Source organism: Schistocerca americana, chromosome X, assembly GCF_021461395.2.
Source record: "Schistocerca americana isolate TAMUIC-IGC-003095 chromosome X, iqSchAmer2.1, whole genome shotgun sequence".
NCBI classification, from domain to species: Eukaryota; Metazoa; Arthropoda; class Insecta; order Orthoptera; family Acrididae; genus Schistocerca; species Schistocerca americana.
The window spans coordinates 938,668,050-938,691,707 of record NC_060130.1 but is presented as its reverse complement, the minus strand read 5'-3'; the positions used below and the strand labels follow the sequence as shown (position 1 = coordinate 938,691,707).

The window sequence follows — 23,658 nt, the reverse complement described above, 5'->3', positions numbered from 1 at the left end:
TTTACATTACTGTTGGTCACTTGAATTTATGCCAACACAATTTATAACTGTGTTAGCTGAAACAATACTGAAGTAATGGGTAAGTGCTAATAATTGTGAAACAACAGTGGAATGGTGCAAATCATCCATATTTGTAGTTGATACATAAGCATGCCCGCTTGTGGGTTAATGTAGTTATGTTGTGTGTGTTTCTGCCAACTGAAAATCAAAATTATTGAAACCTTCATTAATTGAAGTGAGATATTCCCAATAGAAATTCATCTAAAGTTGATTAAGGTTTATAGGGCGTTTCCTCCTTTATTTTCAAACATTAATTAATGGACAATTGAATTCAAATGTGGCTACTTCTTTTGAACAGGATTCAAATATAAGGCACCCCAAAATTACAAGCACAGATGCTAACACTAACAAAGTGTACAGTAACTTAGTCGTTAATCAGCAGTTTTTGTGAAGAAATATATTACACTACTGGTATATGAGAAAATAAGTATGTAGCACATTTCATATGTGGAGTTACCTTGACAAAGCCTTGTACTGGTTGTGTGGCTCATCTCTTGAATTGCGACCTAAAGTAAATGCAAAAATGCATTTATTTGCAAAATTTGACTCATTTTAAAAAGACTGGAGCAGTTTTGTGTGGCATTGTGCTCCTGAACCCTGTTTCCATCAATTCATGACACAATCAAACCACAAACAAAGTAATACACACATCAAAATAAGCTTTGCATCACCTCGGTTCTGAGGGATCCAGAACCCATACAGAAAATTTTAATAGAGATCAACATAAACATCATTTCTGGTCTTTTTATTGCTCATGAAAACCACACATTGCATGTTGTACCTCCATACAGTGAGAAATTCAGAGGTGGTGGTCCAGATTGTTGTACACACTGGTACCTCTAATACCCAGCAGCACATCCTCTTGCATTGAAGCATGCCTGTATTCATCATGGCATACTATCCATAAGTTCATCAAGGCACTGTTGGTCTAGATTGTCCCACTCCTCAATGGCAATTCAGCGTAGATCCCTCAGAGTGGTTGGTGGGTCATGTCGTCCATAATCAGCCCTTTTCAATCTATCTCAGGCATGTTCAATAGGGTTCACATCTGGAGAACATGCTGGCCATTCTAGTTGAGCCATGTCATTATCCTGAAGGAAGTCATTCACGAGGTGCGCACTATTGGGACACAAATTTTCATCCATGAAGACGAATTCCTCACCAGTATGCTGCTGATATGGTTACACTATTGGTCAGAGGATATCATTCATATATTGTACAGCTGTTACGGTGCCTTCCATGACAACCAGCAGCATATGTCAGCCCCACATAATGCCACCCCAAAACAGCAGGGAACCTCCACCTTGCTGCATTCGCTGGACAGTGTGTCTAAGGCATTCAACCTGTTCGGGTTGCCTCCAAACATGTGTCCGAGAATTGTCTGGTTGGAGGCATATGCTACATTCATTGATGAAGAGAACGTGATGCCAGTCCTGAGCGGTCCATTCAGCATGTTGTTGGTCCCATCCGTACTGCCCTGCATGGTGTTGTGGTTGCAAAGATGGACCTTGCCTTGGACATCAGGAGTGAAGTTGCGCATCATGCAGCCTATTGCATACAGTTAGAGTCATAACACGATGTCCTGTATCTGCATGAAAAGCATTATTCAGCATGGTGGCGTTACTGTTGGGGTTCCTCCAAGCCATAAGCTGTAGGTAGCAGTCATCCATTGCAGTAGTAGCCCTTGGGCAGCCTGAGCGAGGCATGTAATCAACAGTTCCTGTGTCTCTGTATCTCCTCCATGTCCAAACAACACTGCTTTGCTCGAACAGTCCATGGCTATACTGCCGCTTCATAGTGTCCAACAGGCACAATATTTCGGGAATCAGACATATCACCATCGTCAGGTGCGCTGACGGACTGAGCTCCGCCTGCCCTCAGGAGCTCAGTCCATCAGCACACCTGACGATGGCGATATGTCTGATCGCCGAAATATTGTGCCCGTTGGACACTATGAACCGGCAGTATACCCATGGACTGTTCGAGCAACAAATATGCCAGGAGAAACTGAAGAATCACAACATTGCTTTCGTTCACTCTGAGACACCTGGACACTTCCCTTGTTGAGAGCCCTTCTTGGCACAAAGTAACAATGTGGATGCAATTGAACTGCGGTATTGACTGTTTAAGCATGATTGAACTACAGACAACATTAGCCATGTACATCCTTCCTGGTGGAATGACTGGAACTGACTGGCTGTTGGACTCCCTCCATCTGATAAGCACTGCTCATGCATTGTTGTTTACATCTCTGGGCAGGTTTAGTGACATCGCTGGACTGTCAAAGGGACTGTGTCTGTGATATAATATCCACAGTCAATGTCTATCTTCAGGAGTTCTAGGAACTGGCGTGATGCAACACTTCTTTAATATGTGTAGTTGGAAGGCGAAATAGATTTCATCTGCCAGAAAGATTAGGGCCAGTATTTGCTTGGATGTTAATAGGGGTTTTATTACTGTTTACTTAGAAGAGGTTGAAACAACAATTGTTGATTACTACTGAAGTCTTCTTGTGCAGCTATATGGAAAAATAAATTAGAACAGAATTTAAGTACCAAAGTTTTAAAGAAAATCGTTCCTCAGTAGAGTCTGCAATGATATTTTGATATGTAGCAAGAAAAGTGAGGAATTTGTGATATTTTAGAAATATGCTTCAGACATGGAATCTGATCATTGTAAAAAGACAGTGAACAAAGAAGACTGACCTAAACTACTTCAAAGTACAAGTAAATTTTTAAGCAAAGAAATAGTCATTCACAAAGAATGTGCATATCTTTTTCAGTTCCATAATTTTTTAACATTACTTTTGACTGTCAGTTCTTATATGAACATGAAAATTATAGCTCTGTGTTGTGTTTCTATCAAACGATCAGTATGAAGCATATTAAGCATAAATCAGATTGAATACTAGTCAAATACAGTAAATAGTTATTGTACTTAACTTTCATCCGTCAACAAAGGGGGCTGAGTTGCTCATAGCTATAAATGAATATATCTAATGTTTCAATTGTTTGGGGTATTTTTATGAATTATTAATGAAAACATGAAAACACAGTTTACATTTTTTTAATTTTTAGTGAGATTTACTGATTTTTTTTAATACACTGATTAACAACCACTGACAACTGATTACATAACACTGATACTGACGCTGATATTCCAGGCTACAGTGCCTAAATATTAATAACATTTTTTACAATCAAAGTTAGTATACATATTGTGGAAGTTATAATTTTAATAAATTTACAATTACAAAAACCATTGTGCCAGATATGTTTGATATGAAATTATAGATTCCAACATTCAACAATACTATTTGTATCATTTTCACATAATCTTTTATTGATTGTGTAAATGCATCTGTGTACAGTGATATAATGAGTGTTTTTGAACATTTGCTAATGCCACAAAAAACTAACTGTAGAGGGGCAGCAGCCTTTTCAGTAGCTGCAGTGTGAACAGTCTGATGATTGACTGATCTGGCCTTGTAACACCAACCAAAACAGACTTGCTCTGCTGTTACTGTGAATGGCAGAAACCAAGGGGAAACTGCAGCTGTAATGTTTCCTGAGGGCATGCAGCTCTACTGTTTGGTTAAATGATGGTGGCAACCGCATGTGTAAAATATTCCTGAGGTAAAATAGTCCCCCATTTGCACCTCCAGGTGGGGTCTACTCAGGAGGACATTCTCATAAGGAGAAACAAAAGTAGCATTGTATGGACAGGAATGTGGACTGTTAGATCCCTTAATTGGGCAGGTAGGTTACAAAATTTAAAAACGAAAATGTATAGGTTGAAGTTATATGTAGTGGAAATGAGTGAAGTTATGTGACTGGAAGAACAGGGCATTCTGTCAGGTGTATACAAGGCTATAAATACAGTGTCACATAGATGTAATGGATGAATGGATTTAATAATGAATAAGGAAATAGGAACATGGGTAAGCTACTATGAACAGCATAGTGGCTGCATTATTGTAGCCAAGATAGACATGAAGCCCACACCTACCACAGTAGTACAAGTTTGTATGCCTACCAGCTTCACATATGGTGAAGAGATAGAAGAGATGTTTGATGAGATAAAAGAAATTACTTAGATAGCTAAGGGAGACAAAAATTTAACCAGAATTTGAGAGCAGGAAAAGGAAGTGAAGCAAAAATGGTAGGTGAATGTGGACTGGGTGAAAGGTACGAAAGAAGAAGCGGTCTGGTAGAATTTTACAGAGAGCATAATTTAATCATCACTAACACTTGGTTTAAGAATGAAAGAATCTTGTCTATATGGGAGAGAACTGGAGATTCCAGAAGGTTTCAGACTGATTATATAATGGTAAGACAAAGATTTTAGAGCAGTGTTATTAGTGCATTGCTTGACAAAGTCAAGTAATTTACGTATCTGGCTGACATGTTGCAAAGCAGTATGAAATGGAATGAGCATGTGAGAACTGTGGTAAGGAAGGCAAATGGTCAAATTCAGTTGAGAAAATTTTAGAAAATAGTTATTCACCTGCAAAGAAGACTGCACATAGGATGCTGGTGCAACCTATTCTTGAGCACTGCTCGGGCATTTGGGATCCGTAACAGATCAGGTTGAACAAAGACACTGAAGCAATTCAGAGGCAGGCTGCTAGATTTGTTACTGGTAGGTCAAAAAAAAAAAAAAAAAGGGGGGGGGGGGGGTAATCCATGGAGGGATGGCAATCTTCTTTCCAAGAAACACTATTAAGTGAATTTAGAGAATCAGGATTTGAAGCTGGCTACCACACAGTTCTGCTCCCACCAACATACCTTGTGTGTAAGAACCACAAAGATAAGATATGAAAAATTAGGGCTCATACTAAGGCATATAGATAGTCATTTTTCCCTCGCTCTATTTGTGAGTGGAGCAGGAAAGAAAATGACCAGTAGTGAAACTGGGTACATGCACCCACTATGTACATAGACGTAAGTTTTAAATTGCAAGACATTTTCAGAACCATATGTGGACTCTGATCACAATTTATTGCTTGTGAACTGTAGATTAAAACTGAAGAAATTGTAAAAAAGGTAGAAAATTAAGGATGTGGGACCTGAATAAAGTTGAAAAAAAAAGAGGTTGTAGAGTGTTTCAGAGGGAGCACTAGGCAATGATTGACTAGAACAGGGGAAAGGAAATACAGTAGAATATGAATGGGTAGCTTTATGAGATGAAATCATGAAGGCAGCAAAGGATCACATAAGTAAAAAGATAAGGCCCAGAAGAAATCCTTGGATAACATGGGAGATACTAATTTAACTGATGAAAAGAAAACGTAAAAGTTCACCAAATGAAGCAGGCAAACGGAAATACAAAAATCTAAAAAATGAGATTGACAGGAAGTGTAAAATGGCTAAGCAAGTTCGCTTGAGGACAAATGTAAGGATTTAAAACATATTCCACTTGGAGAAAAATAGATAAAACCTACGGGAAAATTAAAGAGACTTTTGGAGAAAAGAGCGACAGCTGTATGAATAAGAAGAGCTCAGATGGAAAACCAATGCTAAACAAAGAAGGGAAAGCCGGAAAGTGAAAGGAATATATAGAGGGTCTAGACAAGAGAAATGAAATTGAAGGCAATATTATAGAAATGGAAGAGGACATAGATGAAGATGAGATGGAAGACATAATACTGCAAGAATAATGTGACAGAGAACTGAAAGACCTAAGCTGTAACAAGATCCCTGGAATAGATGACATTTTGCCAGAACTACTGATAGCCTTGTGAGAGCCAGTCATGAGAAAATTCTTCCATCTAGTGTACAAGATTTATGAGAAAGTTGAAATATGCTCAGACTTCAAGGAAAATGTAATAATTCCAGTTTGCTGACAAATATGAGAATTATGTAACTGTCAGATTAATAAATCATGGTTGCAAAATATTAACACAAATTCTTAACAGAAGAATCTGAACGCTAGTAGAAGATGATCTCAGGCAAGATGGGTATGGACTTTGAGGAAATGTAGGAACATGCAAGGCAATACTGGCTATAAGATGTATCTTAAGAAATAGGTTAAGGAAAGGCAAACCTTCATTTACAGCATTTGTAAACTTACAGAAAGCTTTTGACAGTTTTTCCTGGAATACTCTTTTTGAAATTCTGTAGATAGCAGGGATAAAATAGATGGAGTGAAAGGATATTTACAAGTTGTAAAGAAATCAGCGAAATCAGATAACAGTTCTAAGAGGCAATGGGTATGAAAGGCAAGCAGTAGTTGAGAAGGGAGTGAGAAAGGGTTGTAGCCTATTCTCAATGTCAGTCACTCAATATGTACACTGAACAAGCATTAAAGGAAACCAAAGAAAATTTTCAAGTAGGAATTAAAGTTCATGGAGAAGATGCAAAACCTTGAGGTATGCCAATGTCGTTGTAATTCTGTCAGACACAGCAAAAGCCTTGAAAGAGCAGTTGAACGAATGGACAGCATATTGAAAGGAGGAGATAAGATGAGCATCAACAACAGCAAGACAAGGGCAGTGGAATGTAGTTGAATTATATCAGGTGATGCTGAGGGAATTAGATTAGGAAATGAGACACTTATAGTAGTAGATATGTTTTGCATTTGGGCAGAAAAATAACTGATAATGGCCAAAGTATAGAGAATATAAAATGTAGTCTAGTGATGGCTAGAAAAGTGTATCTGAAGACGAGAAGTTTGTTAACATTGAGTATAGAACCAAGTGTTAGGAAGTCTTTTCTGAAGGTATTTGTCTGGAGTGTAGCCCTTCAGGGAAGTGAAACATGGACAATAAACAGCTTACAGAAGAAGAGAACAGAAGCATTAGAAATGTGGTGCTACAGATGAATGCTGAAGATTAGATGGGTAGACCATCTAACTAGTGAGGAGGTACTGTTTGGAATTGGGGAGACAAGAAATTTTGGTACAACTTAAGAAAAGAAGGAGTCATATGATAGCACAAATTCTGAGACATCAGGGGATCAGCAGTTTATTATTGGAGGGAAGTGATAGAGGGAGACTGAGAGATGAACACAGTAAGCAGATTCAGATGGACGTAGGTTGCAGTAGCTATTCAGAGATGAAGAGACTTGCACAGTGTTGAACAGCATGGAGAGCTACACCAAACCACGCTTTGGACTGAAGACCACATCAACAACACCCTTGTCCAAAACCAACTGTACTTAATTTCATTACTGTATATATTTACTGGAAGAAGATATATTTTTGAGCAGTTTTGGACACATGCAAAAGTATATTTCTGAGACTTTTCATAAGTAGCCTGTCTTGTGCATCCCCTAATGTGTTTCATAGTAAATTGACATTTGTGATTTTCAGTTACCATAATTATGTAACACATCCAGATACATTAGTTTTCTCTTTTGACAGCAGATTATTATAATCCGTATTTAACATAAACTGAGGACCATTTCCACAAAACTCAACATCTTAAGCAAAGGTACAATTCTTGCCTGTTTTAACTGATCTGGTAATGTCCCTGATGTGAAGGATTCACTTATTATATTTGTTAATGGGCCTTGTATAATCTCTATGCATTGTTTCAATACACACATTGGTTCTTCATCTAAACCTACTAACTTTTTATTTTTTAGTTTTTGAACAGTTTTATTGACTTCATTCTCTGTGGTTGGAAGTAACAGAATTGTATTTTGTGCAACATTATCCTCAGGTGTTATATTTGTTTTGCGGAACTTCTTCTGTAACTTCTCTGCAGTACTTGAAAAATGCATGTTTACATAGTTTTCTATGTGTTGTGGATCATTATCCCCCTCCCTAAGGAGGATGCTATTTTGCATTTGTTTGCCTCTCCCTGTTTCCTTTTTTTTGTAACATCCAAGACTGCTTTGATTTTATTCTCTGCACTACATGTTATTTTGTCATTAAATGACTTTTTGCAGAAATCAGCACCTTCCTATAGATCTTTTTGTATCTATGACAGAAAGTTAAAAATTCTGGATCACTGTGACTCTTTTTCATGGAACTGAGGTATTTAAGTGTTTGGGAGGACTTCTGAATACCTTCTGTTATCCATCTGTTTTGGTGAGATGTTTTTAACAGACATGCTTACTTTTGAAAATGCCTTTTCAAAGTTCAATTTAAATAATGTCGAGAATTTAAAGAATTTCATGTGCACATTGGTTTCCTTATACACTTCATCCCAACTTTGTTTTGCTAGTTCTATAGAAAATCTTTTATTTTGATTTCTGATAGATGTCGTTTGTAGGCTTGTAGTTTGGGAAATGATTCGATGCTTGATTTTACTGTTGTTATTCAAAAGAGATGGTCTGATAGTCCAAGATTTTTTTACAGTTTCCCTGTCCATATTTGTGGCCACATGGTCAAATACTGATGTAGTCATTGTAGTAACCGTTGTTGCACAATTGACCAATAGGGACATACCAAAACTTTGAAGGATATTTATGAGGGTGCTGCTAGATTCATTTATGATATTAATGTTAATGTCCCCACAGGAAAATTGTGTTGAACTTTATGTTTGATAGTTTATCTAGAACGTCTGTTGATTTATTGACAAAAGAATCCACACTACCATTGGTAGATCTATACACACACAAAGTGATTAATTTCTTGGTGATATGAAGCCCTGCTAATTCAATAGCTGATGTTTCAAAGTGTTTGTCTTCACTTAATGTACTGAGGTCATGTCTTGATTTGAACTGTGTTCCTTTTCTGATATAAATGCATGATCCTCCAACTGTTGGCACATTTTCAGATTCAAAAAATGGATTGCCACTGGTTGTCCAATTACATTATTAAAAAAACAATACACTTCGTATTTGGAGTTTTTCCTAATACACTCAAGATATCTAAATTCATCCCAGTTTATAAAAAGAGGAGTAAAAACTGGCTGAAAGCTATTGACCAATTTCAATTGTGCCTATATTGTCAAAAATACATGAGGCACTAATGCACAACCAGCTAAATACCTACTTGGAAGATCATGGCTTACTTTGTAAGTTTCAGTTTGGATTTTGCAAGGGAAAAAACACAAGTGCTGCTGTTTTAGAAATCATTGATTGAACATTATCTGCTACTGAAAACAAAAACAAAGTATCACTTGTATCATGTGACTTAAGCAAGGTACTTGATTGCATACCCGTTGACATTCTACTAAAGAAACTGGAATACTATTGGTTGCAAGAGAACACGTTAGCCATCATCACTTCTTACTTGAACAACAGGAACAATTTGTTTCAGTCAGGAATATGCATTCTTCCTTGCTCGAGATAGACACAGGTGTTCTCCAAGGATCTATCCTCGGACTCTTCTTTTTTGTTGTTGCAATCAATGACCTGCCTTAGAACATACCACATCCTGTCATATGTTATGCAGATGATACTACGCTGTTTACCTCTCAGCAGAACATCTCTGAACTCAATCACATCACAAAACAATCTCTTGACATAGCTTTGGACTGATTTAATGCCAATAAACTTTTATGTAACCCCGCTAAAACACAACAGCTAATACTAGACATGACAAAGGATGTAGAAACTAAATCAGTAAAACTTCTAGGTATTCACATTGACTCCAAACTTAATTGGCAAGAACATATCAATCATGTGTGCAAAAAGATATCTCGGGTATCATACCTCTTTTTGAAACTAAGGGACATGGTAAGCATGGATTACCTTCAGATGACATACTTTGGACTTTTCCAATCGCATATATCATATGGCCCTATTATATGGGGAGATTCTCCCTATGTCAATAACATTTTAAAAATACAAAAGAAAGTATTGCATTTAATTTGTAAGACAGGTCATTTGGAACATTATCGTCCACTCTTCACCAGGCTTAAAATACTTACTGTTGTAAATCTATATGTGTATATGTTGCAGGACTTCACACTGGAAATAATATGACAAAACTTGTTGTCAGGGGGGAAGTTCATGACCACAATATTAGGGCTAAGTTTAAGTTAAATATGCCTAGCCACAGGTTAGCAATGACTGGAATTTTTCACAAAGTAAACTCACTCATAATTTTTAATAAGTTATCAGTCTTTGCTTGGGCCATGGATATAATTAGTTTTAAACATAAGTGGTACAACTGTTTAACAGATCATCCTTTTTATAATTTTAAAGAATACTTTGATTTACCAGATTATTATATTAACTTTTAAAAACTGTTGCTTTTAATAGTATTATTATGTACTGCATAAACTTTGTGGAACTAATGTTTAATGCTACACATTGTACTACTGTGCATTGTATATACATTATCTTGTATCAAATTGACAAAAGCCATATCACTATAAAATGATTTATGGTGAATAAAGATTCTTGATTCTTGATTCTTGATTCTTGACCCCTTGAAGCAGTTCTGCAGTAAGAGTTTGCCCTTTCATACAATAATAATACTACATGTTGGATTTCTGTGTCTTGGCACCAGTGCTCAGTAACACAAACTACCGTGCAGTTCAAAGATTGGAGCTCAACTTCTTATAGCTGTATTTTATTTTTTATTGATTGCATGTTTTGATGGAGGATTGTGAAGTCTGTGAAATGCCCCATGTTACTCTTTCCAATGATCTGTTTTTCTTTTTGACATATGGTATGTGTGATCTCTGAAGTGTTAAAATTTGTCTTGTGAGTGTTTCAGTATTTTTTAAACTGCTGGAGAAATTCTTTAGGCAGGGTAACCTGGTTTTTCCCACCTGTGACAACAGGTATTTGACCATGTGTGGCCTGAGATCCACAGCTGTACTGATCTTCCCTTCCCAGTCCTGTTTAGGTGTATGGCATGCCTAGTGAAACCCCATCTGTTTATATAGTCCTGACGGGCACCAGAGAAACAAGAGCAAAGTTGGCTGTCCTCAGAGGCATCCCTAACCCCACATTGATTTGCCTCATAGCTCCATCAAGTTGTGGTCGATTATGATGCCGGAATAGCTTAACAAAGGGCACGTTGGTGCCATGAGTCAGGGAAGCTATCTTTTCCAGGTCACCACCTACGTCATATGCCCCACCCCCGACCAAATTGTGTAGTCTACATTTATTACTTTCTCTCAGTGGTGGGAGGGAGGGGGAGGGAGAGGGGAGAGGAGGACCTTGCATTGGGCTTGGGTGCTTTTAATGCTTCAGTTTAAGGAGCAGAAAGTTTATTTATTAATTTTTTAATTCCTGAAAAAATCCCAGTTTTGGACTTGGCCAGCTTTTGTAATAAGCTCCTCAGTCGCAACAGTGAATTTCAATGTAATGAGGGACCACTATGATGTACAATGTGAGCTGTAAAAAGACATTTACTATTCAAAATAATAACGTATTCAATGATTTCATCCAAAAGTTGTAAAATATGCAGTTTTGACAATATTTAGTCATTTAGTCTTAAATAATACAATAATTATTTCATCCAATATTTAGTCATTTAGTCTTACATAATACAATAATTATTTCATTTTTAGGTTCACTAACATTTTCAGTGTATTACATTATGTAGTTTTGAGTGGTGTATGTGTCTTCATAAAAATTTTGGTTCAACATTAAATTCAGTAATGTACATAACTAATGAGCTGATCCATTACATATCTGATAGAGAAACAAATTTTACAAGTAATTATAACATAAACCAACAGATAAAATACGATTTTGAATATTTGTGTGATTAATCTGAATGTGTATCAAGTTGTTTAGTATATACTTTATTGGACACTTCAATATAGTGCCTCTTGGTCTGCCATATTACAATATGCTATACATTTCACAGCAAGTTACATGTTAAAAGTAATAAAATGAGTAATATTTTGCTTATACTTTTACTCATTAATGGAGAATTATGTTTATAGAAACTAGAGGGGAGGGAAGTATCCAATAAATGGTTTCATTCATACCGAGAAAGCAGAGTAAAGTGTGTAGAGATATCATATATCTCCAGTAAATCTACAGCTATGGATAAACTTTGTTACATAAATACTGTACTAGTCTTGGAGTAACTTAAGGAAGAGCACATTGTCCATTATTGTTACTAGCACTGGTATATATTAATTCCTTTCCACAATATGTCAGGCAATGTTACCAAGATAACAACTGACGTGGAAAGAAAGTGCTGTTCAATGATGACAGTAGTATATTAATCACCATTTAGACACTAGCACTAGTGTTACAAAATGTTGGTAAATCACTGGGATATGACTAGAAATTGTCATTATAGAATAAATTAATTGTCCACATGAAGAAAACATATAGTATATGCTTTAGAATAAATATGACACACAATCCATTAAATTTAAAGCTACACAACACCTCCATAGATGATGAACCCAACACAAAATTCTTAGAGCTACAAATTAACAGCCATCTGAAATGGGGGAACATGTTACGAGACTGTCAAAAAGGATATTTACAGCATGCTATGCAGTTTGAGTCTTTACACTGGTGTGCAATGATGCATGTCTTGGAACTGTATGCTTTAGCTATGTGTGCATTCAGTCCTCAACTATGCCATACTTTTTTTAGAGACTTAGTCTTCATAATTTATTAACATTTTTCAAAATGCAAAAGAGAGCAGCATGAATCATAATGAAAATCAATAACTGGGCTCTCTGTAGAGAACTATTTTTATTCTGATTGTGAATTGTGAGTTCATATTACAGAGTGTAGTGCATATCAAGAAAATATGGAAAATAATAGGTCAAACAGCACTATTCATAACTGTAGAACAAGACTGTCTTACTCTAGACAGGAAAAATAAGCAGAACTCCTAACACACTAATAAAAGTGTGTTGGATCAGGTGTAAATATATTGTATAATGCCTAGCTAAATAAACAAAGAATATCCATTTGAGCAGTAAATAGCCATTTTGGATAATACCAATAATTATGTATTTTTTCCCACAGGTGATCTCTTGTATATAAGTTTTGGAAGAAAGATGATAGAATACAACACAGGATTTCGCTTTTACATGACAACCAGTTTAAGGACCCCACATTTTTCTCCAGAAATATACAGCAAAGTCACAATTATCAATTTTGTTCTTACTGTTGAAGGACTGGAGGATCAACTTTTGGCAATTGTTGTGAAAAGTGAAAGGTCAGTAAATAACTTGCCACTATGCTACACTACTTATTATCTACACTCTTATAGATTTTGATTAATTTTTATAATACTTTTTTCATTAATTTCAATGCTGAAGAGTCATAATGGTACATAAAAGACCAAGAAATTTCCTCATTTTGACAAAAGTGGGATAAAGTATTAATTAGACTCTTGTCTAATTAACTACCCTGAATATTCACCCCATGTACTGAAACTACAATTTATATACACAATGAAACCAAATTTCTCTTCATTATGAGAAGAATTTTTTAAGGTTTCAGTTTTTGTTTAATATGTATACGATGGGGAACTCTTCAACACCATAGATATCTGCAGTAGTTATACAAGAAATGAAATAATTACATGCCATTAAGATTAATAGCATTTATATTTCAGTGCTTACCACACCTGTGGGCATAAAATATAAAGAGGTGCATAATTTTCTGTAGTTCTTTGAAGATACGTAATAACGCAAATTGTTTTTACCAACTGGATTTTTGCATATATTTTTTTCAAATTGAGATAGTTAAACATGGTTGTTGTGTAAGCCCTCGGCTTTGCCTATGATCTCATTTAAGTCAGTTACTGAGAATTCTTATATAGTTTTTTTGCAAATACTAGAAATTATGAAAAGTCAAGTTTTTGGCACCATTTCCATAAACTCTGTATCATGTCATTCCTACTTTTATTGTTGTATACTGACATTCACTTCCTCAGTGTTTGAGTCACCATCTAAATGGATTTGGCTTAATTTCTGAGGTCTCTAAACCTGACGTAATGTAGAAGTAATATGGATCCAGCTACACTGGATACTTGAACTACAAACTAATGAGATAACTCAATATTAAAAATGCCATGAATGGTAGATGAGTGGTAGTATGACTGTATAGGATGTTAATTTCAGATTGCTAATAACTGTTGGAAAATGTGGTAAGTGATGGCATATGGCATCTTCTTAGGAACAGTCTTGGTATTTACTTAGTATTGGTTGGTTATGTGTAAGAGTTGTTTAAGGTAGACAAGTGTTTCAAACACTCAGTAAATAAGAAAATTGTCTATGGAAGGCAATTACAGTGTAGCAAACAGTTTTAATCAGCCAGGAAGCTTGGAAACATCACATATGCTCTGCAGCCTGAGGGATTCATTAAACAAGGAATATGAGATGTACTATGTGGCATAAGAGAATGGAGGATTAGAGTTTAATATCCAGTTGATGACAAGGTCATTAGAAACAGAGAAAACGCTCAGTTTCAGGAAGAATGAGGATGGAAAAAGAATGATTTTTTTCACAGGAAAAAATGCCTCCATTGATTTGGTAGACATATGGAAAATCTAATTGTAAATGAGCAGATGGGGATTAGAATCACCATCCTTCCAAATGTGCATCATCTTGTTTAGAATGACTACATAATGCATTTTATGGGTTTGTTACTGACATTTTTGCTTCATACATATTATCAGGATTCATTTTTCTACAAATTACTGAATGTGAAGTTCCAGAAGAAGTAAAATATACCTCTACTAGTTTGCACTCCTCTGCCAACAGCAGTTACATATAACTAGGTATATTTATCTGGAATTACTAAATATGCAAAAGGAAACTACTTGCCAAAAAGCAAAAGCATTGACTCATTGGTAGGGACACATTCAAAGAAGGAAAACGTGCTAGCTTTTCAAGTGATCCTTTCTCAAGATAATGTACAAATACACGCAGAAAGCACACTCGTACATATGCATCCAGAGATTGTGTTAGGTAGGGTAGATAAAGGGAGAGAGAGCTGGGAGGCAGAGAGAGGAGTTTGGGGCGAGTCAGTAGCACGTCAGAAGGAGACAGCTGGTTTGCTGGCTAGGAATGAGGGAGGGAGGGGTTGCATGAGCACAGGTTAGTCATGTGAAGCTTGATTGTCAGAGCCAGTGGGGAGCTGCTGATGGTGATGTCAGAATATGACTTTGGGGTGAGGTGATAGGATGGAGGAAGAGGAAACTGTTGTGAATAGGGTGAGGAGATAGTGGATTACAGAACATTCATGCCACAATAATTACTGGAGTGAAGGATGTTTTGCAGGGATAACCCTCATTTGCATATTATTATTATTATTATTATTATTATTATTACTATTATATCTAATCTATTAACTCACAATATAGAATAATTCATAAAATTACATTGCACAAGTAGAAATATATATGATTTTTAAAGGGATTTATATGAATGCTATTCACTATCACAAAGAGTACTGCAGACATAACATTGTATCCATTATCTCATACTTTAACAATAATAAAACTTACCATGCTTTTGTATGTATGTATATAGTTGAATAAAACTGTACAATGGCCTACCAAACAGTGTCAGTCTGGAAACGAATGACAGCCTCTTGAGAAAAATAGTTAATTCTGTTCTTTGTGGAACACGGTGACTAAACTGCAAATGATTTCCTTGTTAAATTAAATAGTAAATCAATTGTCCAATTACTGGTTCATTTTTTGTATATATTGGGGTGTCAAGAACGTTAGTTATTTTACACGTATAACAAAATTTGGTCACTATACCAATTTAAGGAACTGCTAGTTGCATAGGACATGTATCTATTTAAGTTTAATGCAGTTTGTAAAATAGACACAAACTCTGTTGATGTGTAGTCATATAACATAACTGAAGCTGAATTTATGTAGTTATTCAGAAATGATACAACCGTATTTGCTAATTCTGTATCGTATTTATCTGTTCAGCTTCTGAGCATGTGAGCCATCAATGGGCTCTTCCTTTGTTGCAAGTGGGACCAGTTTCCTTGCAGGTTTGGACAAAAGCAAAGAGTGTGCTTATTGGTCATTGTGAACTCCAACATTAGGCAGTAATAGCAAGCAGGTCTGATAGGCAGGCTAGCATCCATTCAGTAAGCTAGCCAGGAGGTCTTCTCTGAGATAGGGAGAAGGCTCTGCCAGTGGCTATTGTGTTAGTTAGGTGCATCCAGATGTAAATCATGGTTCATGATTACTGTTGTCTGAGTATAGATGCCAGCCTTAGTTTCTACAGGCAACTTGCTGAATTGGTGAAGACAGTTAGCATTGTGTGTAGGCTGGAAGCTGAGTAAGAGATTTTAACCATCATTCCCAGAATTGATCACAGTCTTTTGGTTTGAAGCTGACTATGATCTTGAACCAGAGACTCAGATGCTTCTGTGATGATCTAGGATACATATTTCTTCACCTTTGCTGACAGTTGGAGAATTGTAGGATCGCCTCCACCCCCTGTTCCCACAGCTTTCCTGCACAATAGGTCTCATGCACACTAAATGTAGGAATCAGTAACTAGACTGGCAAAACGTGTGTGACATGCACATTTAGTATTTTTAGGACTGAAAAATCCTCCCATAATACTTTCAAAATATGTATTCATTTTGGTGGAGAGCATCACCCATGAATTTTCTGAGCATATTGTAATATTACTATGAGATTTCAGCTCTCTAGCTGTTCATGTAATGTTAAAACAACAGCTGATTCCTCAAACTGGGGGGCTATCAAGTATGGGGTCCCACAGGGTTCGGTCTTAGGTCCTTTACTGTTCTTGATATACATTAATGACTTACCATTCCACATTGATGAAGATGAAAAGTTTTTGCTGACGATACAAGTATAGTAATAACATCCAAAAACCAAGAACTAAGTGATGTAATTGTAAATGATGTTTTTCACAAAACTATTAAGTGGTTCTCAACAAACGGACTCTCTTTAAATTTTGATAAAACACAGTATATACAGTTCTGTACAGCAAATGGCACAACTCCAGTAATAAATATAGACCTTGAACAGAAGTCTGTAGCTAAGGTAGAATTTTCAAAAATTTTAGGTGTGCCCATTGATGAGAGGCTAAACTGGAAGCTACACATTGATGGTCTGCTGAAACGTCTGAGTTCAGCTACGTATGCTATTAGGGTTATTGCAAATTTTGGTGATAAGAATCTCAGTAAATTAGCTTACTATGCCTACTTTCATTCACTGCTTTCGTATGGCATCATACTGGGGTAATTCATCGTTGAGGAGAAAAGTATTCATTGCTCAAAAACGTGTAATCAGAATAATTGCTGGAGCCCACCCACGGTCATCCTGCAGACATCTATTTAAGGATCTAGGGATCCTCACAGTAACCTCACAGTATATATATTCACTTATGAAGTTTGTTGTTAATAATCCAACCCAGTTCAAAAGTAATAGCAGTGTGCATAGCTATAACACCAGGAGAAAGGATGATCTTCACTATGCAGAGTTAAATCTGACTTTGGCACAGAAAGGGGTAAATTATGCTGCCACAAAAGTCTTTGGTCACCTACCACACAGCATCAAAAGCCTGACAGATAGCCAACCAACATTTAAAAATAAATTAAAAGAATTTCTACTCACTGGCTGAATTTTTAGATATAAATTAAGGGAAAGAAAACCAACTTAAACATTAGTGTCATGCAATATTTTGTGTAATGTAATATCTTGTACAGACATCTTTTATTAACCTGACACATTCCACATCATTATGAAGTGATGTATTCATGATCTATGGAACAAGTGTTAATCTAATCTAGACTGGAAGACTTAAGACATTAGGGTGGGTGACAGGAAGAAGGAATTTCAGTTATATTGCTCTAAATACCTTACATGAAAATTATCTTGAGCAGATAGAGAATGCATGGCAATATCTTTGATCTCCTGCTTACAAATAATCCCAATTTTTTACACTCACAAAGAGAACATTGCAAGTGGCATAACTTGATTTCCCAGAAATTTCGTTCAGCGGTAAAGGGGTATCTGTAGATATTTGGCCGTTTCTGAGAAAATGACAGTTAAAGTTTTCTAGGATTTTCTCCAGGTACTTTATCTGCCTTTTACCATGAGATACCCTCTGACAAAATGGTGGCACAGCAGTTAGCATCATGGCTTCTTAATTTTGCACCCCATCTTCGCAACCCAATTATTATTTTTATTTTTGTTTTTCATTTATGTACCCATGTTTGCAGAAAATTGCTACACAAATTTTTTGTAGTATGTACTGGTATAACCGAGTCCATTCCATCTAATAATTTTACATCATATGAATGAATTAAAAAATGAGAAAGTTATTTGGAATTGTTTTCAGTGAAATTCCTGCAGCATATCTTGATTCATAATCAATAGAAGGTACCAGATTTCGGAGGAGTGGTCCATTATTCATGGTTTACCAAGAAATTATGTTCAGCTTGTGAAATCTTCAACAATGTTAATGATGTTTCTTTCTTGAGTGAAATTCATGTGAAGAAATGTTACTGTACCAAACATGATCTTGCAATACTTGTGATGTTCATGATTCTGTATTTCAAATGTTTCTATGGTCAGTATCACCCAAGGGAATGAACCAAATGTTCATTAAAAACAAACTTATGAATAAAAAGAAGACTTAAAATAAGAACGGATATGAAAATGAAATATCAGAACATGAGAATTTGAAAAGATTGTAACTCCTCAATATACCATACACATATACATTATATAATAAATATGTAACACTTTTTGTGAAATCAGGCTGTAATTTTACATTTACTATAAAGCTCTCATATCCCCTAATTTGATAATAATCATTCATGTAGTGATCTCCTATGGACATGGGTAAATAAATAAAAAGAATAAAAATAAAATAGAAGAAATAAAAATAACAGGATTTCAAAATTAAGATACCACAATGCTTAGCACTGAGCCACCTTTCTTTTTGAGGATATTGTGCAGTAAAAGGCACATAAAGTACCTAGAAAATACCTTGAAAACTTTGACTGTCATTTCTCACAAACGGTTGAATATCTATGGATGAGCTTAGACTTTCCTTATTTTGATTGCTCTTCCAGCGAGTAAAGTTCCTGGTAAATTGGGTGATGGCACTTGACATGTTCTCCTTGTCAGTTAACACAGAATAGGGAATCAGTTGTCATAAGTAGGGAAACTTAATGTGCATGGCTTTCCCAAAATTCATGAAAAAATTTTGAGAAAGTTAAATTTTCTAATTGGACTTATTAACAAATTAACAGTTTATTTTAGTGAAAGTCTACATTTTCATAAACAGAAAAATTAGGGATGTAAAACTGTGGTACTTTATTTTGGAAATAATTGTGGTACATTTTAAGATTGCAAATTTCTATGGCACAAAAATTTTGTATACATTTAACTTTTGAAATGCTGCGTTTCTGAAAAAATTAAATGTTTGAGGAAAAGAGGAGAATTAGGGCTTTCAAATGAACTAGATCATTCTTAAAACAAGAAGATTTTAGCATTTTTTACTTTTGTCATGTACATGATCTATAGGTGTTGTAAATCATGAAGATTTGAAAAATATTTCTAGGTAAACAAATTATATTGTTGTCATTATTAATCAGAATATTACTGAGTGAATAATGAAGTTGTAGGAAACTTGATATGGATTGGAATTTCTCTGGTATAAGCATTAAATGAACAAAGGAAAAAGAAAAATAAAACTGTCAATTTAAGGAGTAGAATTGTAGCAAGTGGAGCTATCCCACCTTGCTGTATGTCATTACCTCCACTCGCTTCTACAGATAGATAGTGCTATGCTGGATAATCCAATGAAAAAAATTTATCTACTAAAACATTGAGTACAGTGAATATTGGTAACATTTATCACAAGCTGTCAGGAAAGGTTCTGTTTTGAAAACTGTATCTATGAGAATTACATAACACATAAGCAATATAATAATTATAAGTTTCTTGGTAAACATATTCAATTTAGAAATATAACAAACACTCATTACATGTGTTATGTCTTAACACATTAAACAGGACAAAATGTGGCCAGGCTAAACATTTTGATATAAAACAGACGTAACAAAATTTAAAAACACCCACAGTAAATTTCATGCATACATAGACATACATAGAACTTGAACTTTTAAAAAATGTTATTAATTTGGCGTCCTTTCTTTACCGTTTTCATTACAATTGCAAATATTTTAACATCAGCTGTATTACACATGGTAATCATACGTGCTGGTGATGTGCTCGCTTATTGCGAGTGATCACCTTAACCATCTTGGCTAGATGTGCACACTTCCAGGACTGACTGAAACTTCCATACATCACAGTATCTACACTCCTATTGCTTGCACCTCTTATCTGGATTCTCTCAGCAGGGATGTTCAGCTTAAGTATTACCATTTTCTATGTCTAGGCTGTAATATTTGTTATTACAATATCTGTTCTCCCACAAGCATGCATGAATAGCTGAGATGGTTAAGGCAACCACTTAAAATAAGTATGAAATCTGGGTTCAAGTTGCAGTCCATCACAAATTATTTTGTGTCACCAATTGGTATGATTTCTATGCCTGATACAGCTGATGTCAAAAGTATTTGAAATTGTGATAAAATTTTGTAATATTACAATAGCTGCAGATTGTCACAAATGTCTGTTCCTTCAGACATGAATGCACATCCGAAGGAATAGACATTTTAATAATAAGTATGGCAGCCTAGATGGGTAAAATGATGGTAATACTTATGTTGAACACATTTGTCTCACTAATGTTGTTGTGGAAATCCAGGTAAGCTGTGAGTAATGGGGGAGTAGACTCTGTGACATATGGAGGTTTTGATCAGTCCTGGAAGCGTGCATGTACAGCTGAGATCTTTAAGGTGACCACTCCCAATAACCAGGTAATCTGTGTTCCATATTTTTAGATTTCCAGAAGGCTTTCAACACCGTTCCTCACAAGTGTCTTTTAACCAAACTGCGTGTCTAAGGTGTATCACCTCAGTTATGCGACTGGATTTGTAATTTTTTGTCAGAAAGGTCACAGTCTATAATAATAGATGGAAAGTCATCGAGTAAAACAGAAGTAACATCCAGCATTCCCCAAGGAAGTGTTATAGGACTTCTATTGTTCCTGATCTATATTAACGACATAGGAGACTGTCTGAGTAGCCATCTTAGATTGTTTGCAGATGATGATGTCATTTACCATCTTGTAAAGTCATAAGATGATCAAAACGACTTGCAAAATGATTTAGATAAGCTATCTGTACAGTGCAAAAAGTGACGATTGACCTTGAATAAAGAAAAGTGTGAAGTTATTCACATGAGTACTAGAAGGCTGGAAATTCAGCTAAATACTTAGGGATTAGAATTACAAATAACCTAAATTGGAATGATCATGTAGATAATATTGTGGGTAGATCAAACCAAAGACTGCGATTCATTAGTAGAACACTTAGAAGGTGCAACAGGTCTACTAAAGAGACTGCTTACACCACGCTTGTCTGCCCTATTCTGGAGTGTTGCTGTTCAGTATTGGATCCAGATTAGGTGGGACTGATGGATGACATCAAAAAAGTACAAAGAAGGACAGCTCATTTTGTATTATCATGAAATAGGGGAGATAGTATCACAGACATGATACGTGAATTGAAGTGGCAATCATTAAAACAAAGGTGTTTTTCGTTGCGACGGGATCTTCTCATGAAATTTCAATCACCAGTTTTCTCCTCCAATTGCGAAAACATTCTGTTTCCACCCACCTACATAGGGAGAAATGATGATCACAATGAAATAAGAGAAATCAGAGCTCGTACAGAAAAATTTAAGTGCCATTTTTCCCGTGTGCCATTCGAGAGTGGAACGGTAGAGAGACAGCTTGAAAGTGGTTCATTGAACCCTCAGCCAGGCACTTTGTTGTGAATAGCAGAGTAATCATGTAGATGTAGATGTGAAGTCACAATCTGGCACAACTATACCAATAGGTATGATTTTCATGCATAATACAGCTGATGTCAAAAGTATTCACAATTTTGTAATATTACAACAGCTGCAGTTTGTCATGTATGCATATCTGTAGGAATAGACACTCTAGTTTTTTTCAGTATTGAAAATAGTTTTCATAAACAAAACAGAAACATCTTTTTCACAGTTCATATTTGTTGTAGATATTTTTTCCTTTCCACTTTATGTTAATTATATTTCACTAAGGGCATATAACTGAATCTACTTTTTAGTCCTTTCCTCAAGTCCATCTTTACACATAACAACCACCATCTTTTATAAGTTCTGGTATGCCACTGCTCCTATTGCTCAGAGTCCCTAGCTGTTATCATCTGGAGTCGAGTATCTCATAGAATTGTGTATAAAAGAGAAACAAATAAAAGGTATTTTAGTAGCTACATACATATATCTGTGGTCATCTTAATAAATTAATCATGTATTTTTTTGTTTAAAACAACATTTATTATTCAGTCACATCAATATGTACTAAATACTATATAGTTCAATAAGATGAGAAGTGAGAAAAGTTAAAGAAAGATGTTCATTGATGCCTCAGAACCAAAACACCACTCAGTGACCAACTTCATTCTTAGCATATGTCTACATCACCACACCTATTATTAATCAAGCAAACCCCATTAATTATTCACCTCTTTTAGATGATATCACAACTCCAGGATAGAGGTTAAACTTTGGGCCTCAATCCACCAGTAGATAAAAAGTTCTTGGTTGATGCATAACTTTATTCCCAGGTATGTTTAGTCATGTTAGTGTGTTGCTGAATTGTCTAATTCCATAAGTAATTTGTTAAAAAATGGTCTTTGAGATAATTTTACATTAAGCTATGTATCTATACATTAAGAAGTTGGAATGACTGTCTTTTCCTTATCATTATGTTTATCTGTGCATTAACATTGTTTGGAATCAGTAATGTACTTGAAAATCAGCTTATAGTGTGAAACTTCGGTTGTGCAGTAACAATAATAAAATTTGTGAAACAAGGCAGAAACAGTGTTTGTTTAATTAATTTAAATTATTTCACTTTCACTTGTACATAAGAAGTTAGCCATAACATCACGCACTTTCTCACAGGGCGCTTAAATTTGATTTTTGTAAATCTAGCATATATTACAGCTGTACTATGTTTATACTTACTACATACTTATGATTTTTTTTTCCCCTTTCATCTTCTGATAAATTTCACATTCGTCTATCTTTTTAGCTTGCCTCAAATTTCATTATCTACATCTGAAAGAGAGTTGTTATTAAAATATGCCATATGTATATTTTGTCTGTTCTATCGGAAATGTCAGGCAGAATGGACTCCACTGTTTTTGATACAGTAGCTGTAGATATCAGTATTTCAAGGAATGTACAAGTGTCAGCTGTGCTTTAGCCTTGGAATAATTCAATGACAAAAGTTGAAAATTTGTGGCAGACTGGGAATCAGACTTGTGTTTCCCACTTTATGCATGTGGTCACCTTACCTGCTTTGACTATCCGAGCATGCTTTCCATCTGACCCAAATTCTTGACTTATTGCACACTACTAAGTAGTGTCCCTGTTAATTTCTTATTAAAATGTTTTAGACATATTATTTCTTACAGTCCAGTCTTAGGAAATTTCATTCCTGTAAATCACTGGATAGCAAAACAGCAGTTCAGAATTCTTTAGAAAATATGTTAATTAATTCAAGTTTCATGTGATGTTATTTACATATTTTATTACATTTTTTCTTACTTTTTTTGGTTGATTTAGTTG

At 35.5% G+C, this 23,658-nt stretch overlaps 1 protein-coding gene across 1 annotated transcript in view; it reads left to right on the top strand.

Annotated features, from left to right (window-relative positions):
- Positions 1 to 23,658, top strand: part of LOC124556412 (dynein axonemal heavy chain 7-like) — a 746,268-nt gene that overhangs the window by 500,961 nt on the left and 221,649 nt on the right. The window contains exon 20 of the mRNA XM_047130371.1: positions 12,912 to 13,104. Within this exon, the coding sequence (XP_046986327.1) occupies positions 12,912 to 13,104 (193 nt within the window). The remainder of the gene's footprint in view (positions 1 to 12,911; positions 13,105 to 23,658) is intronic.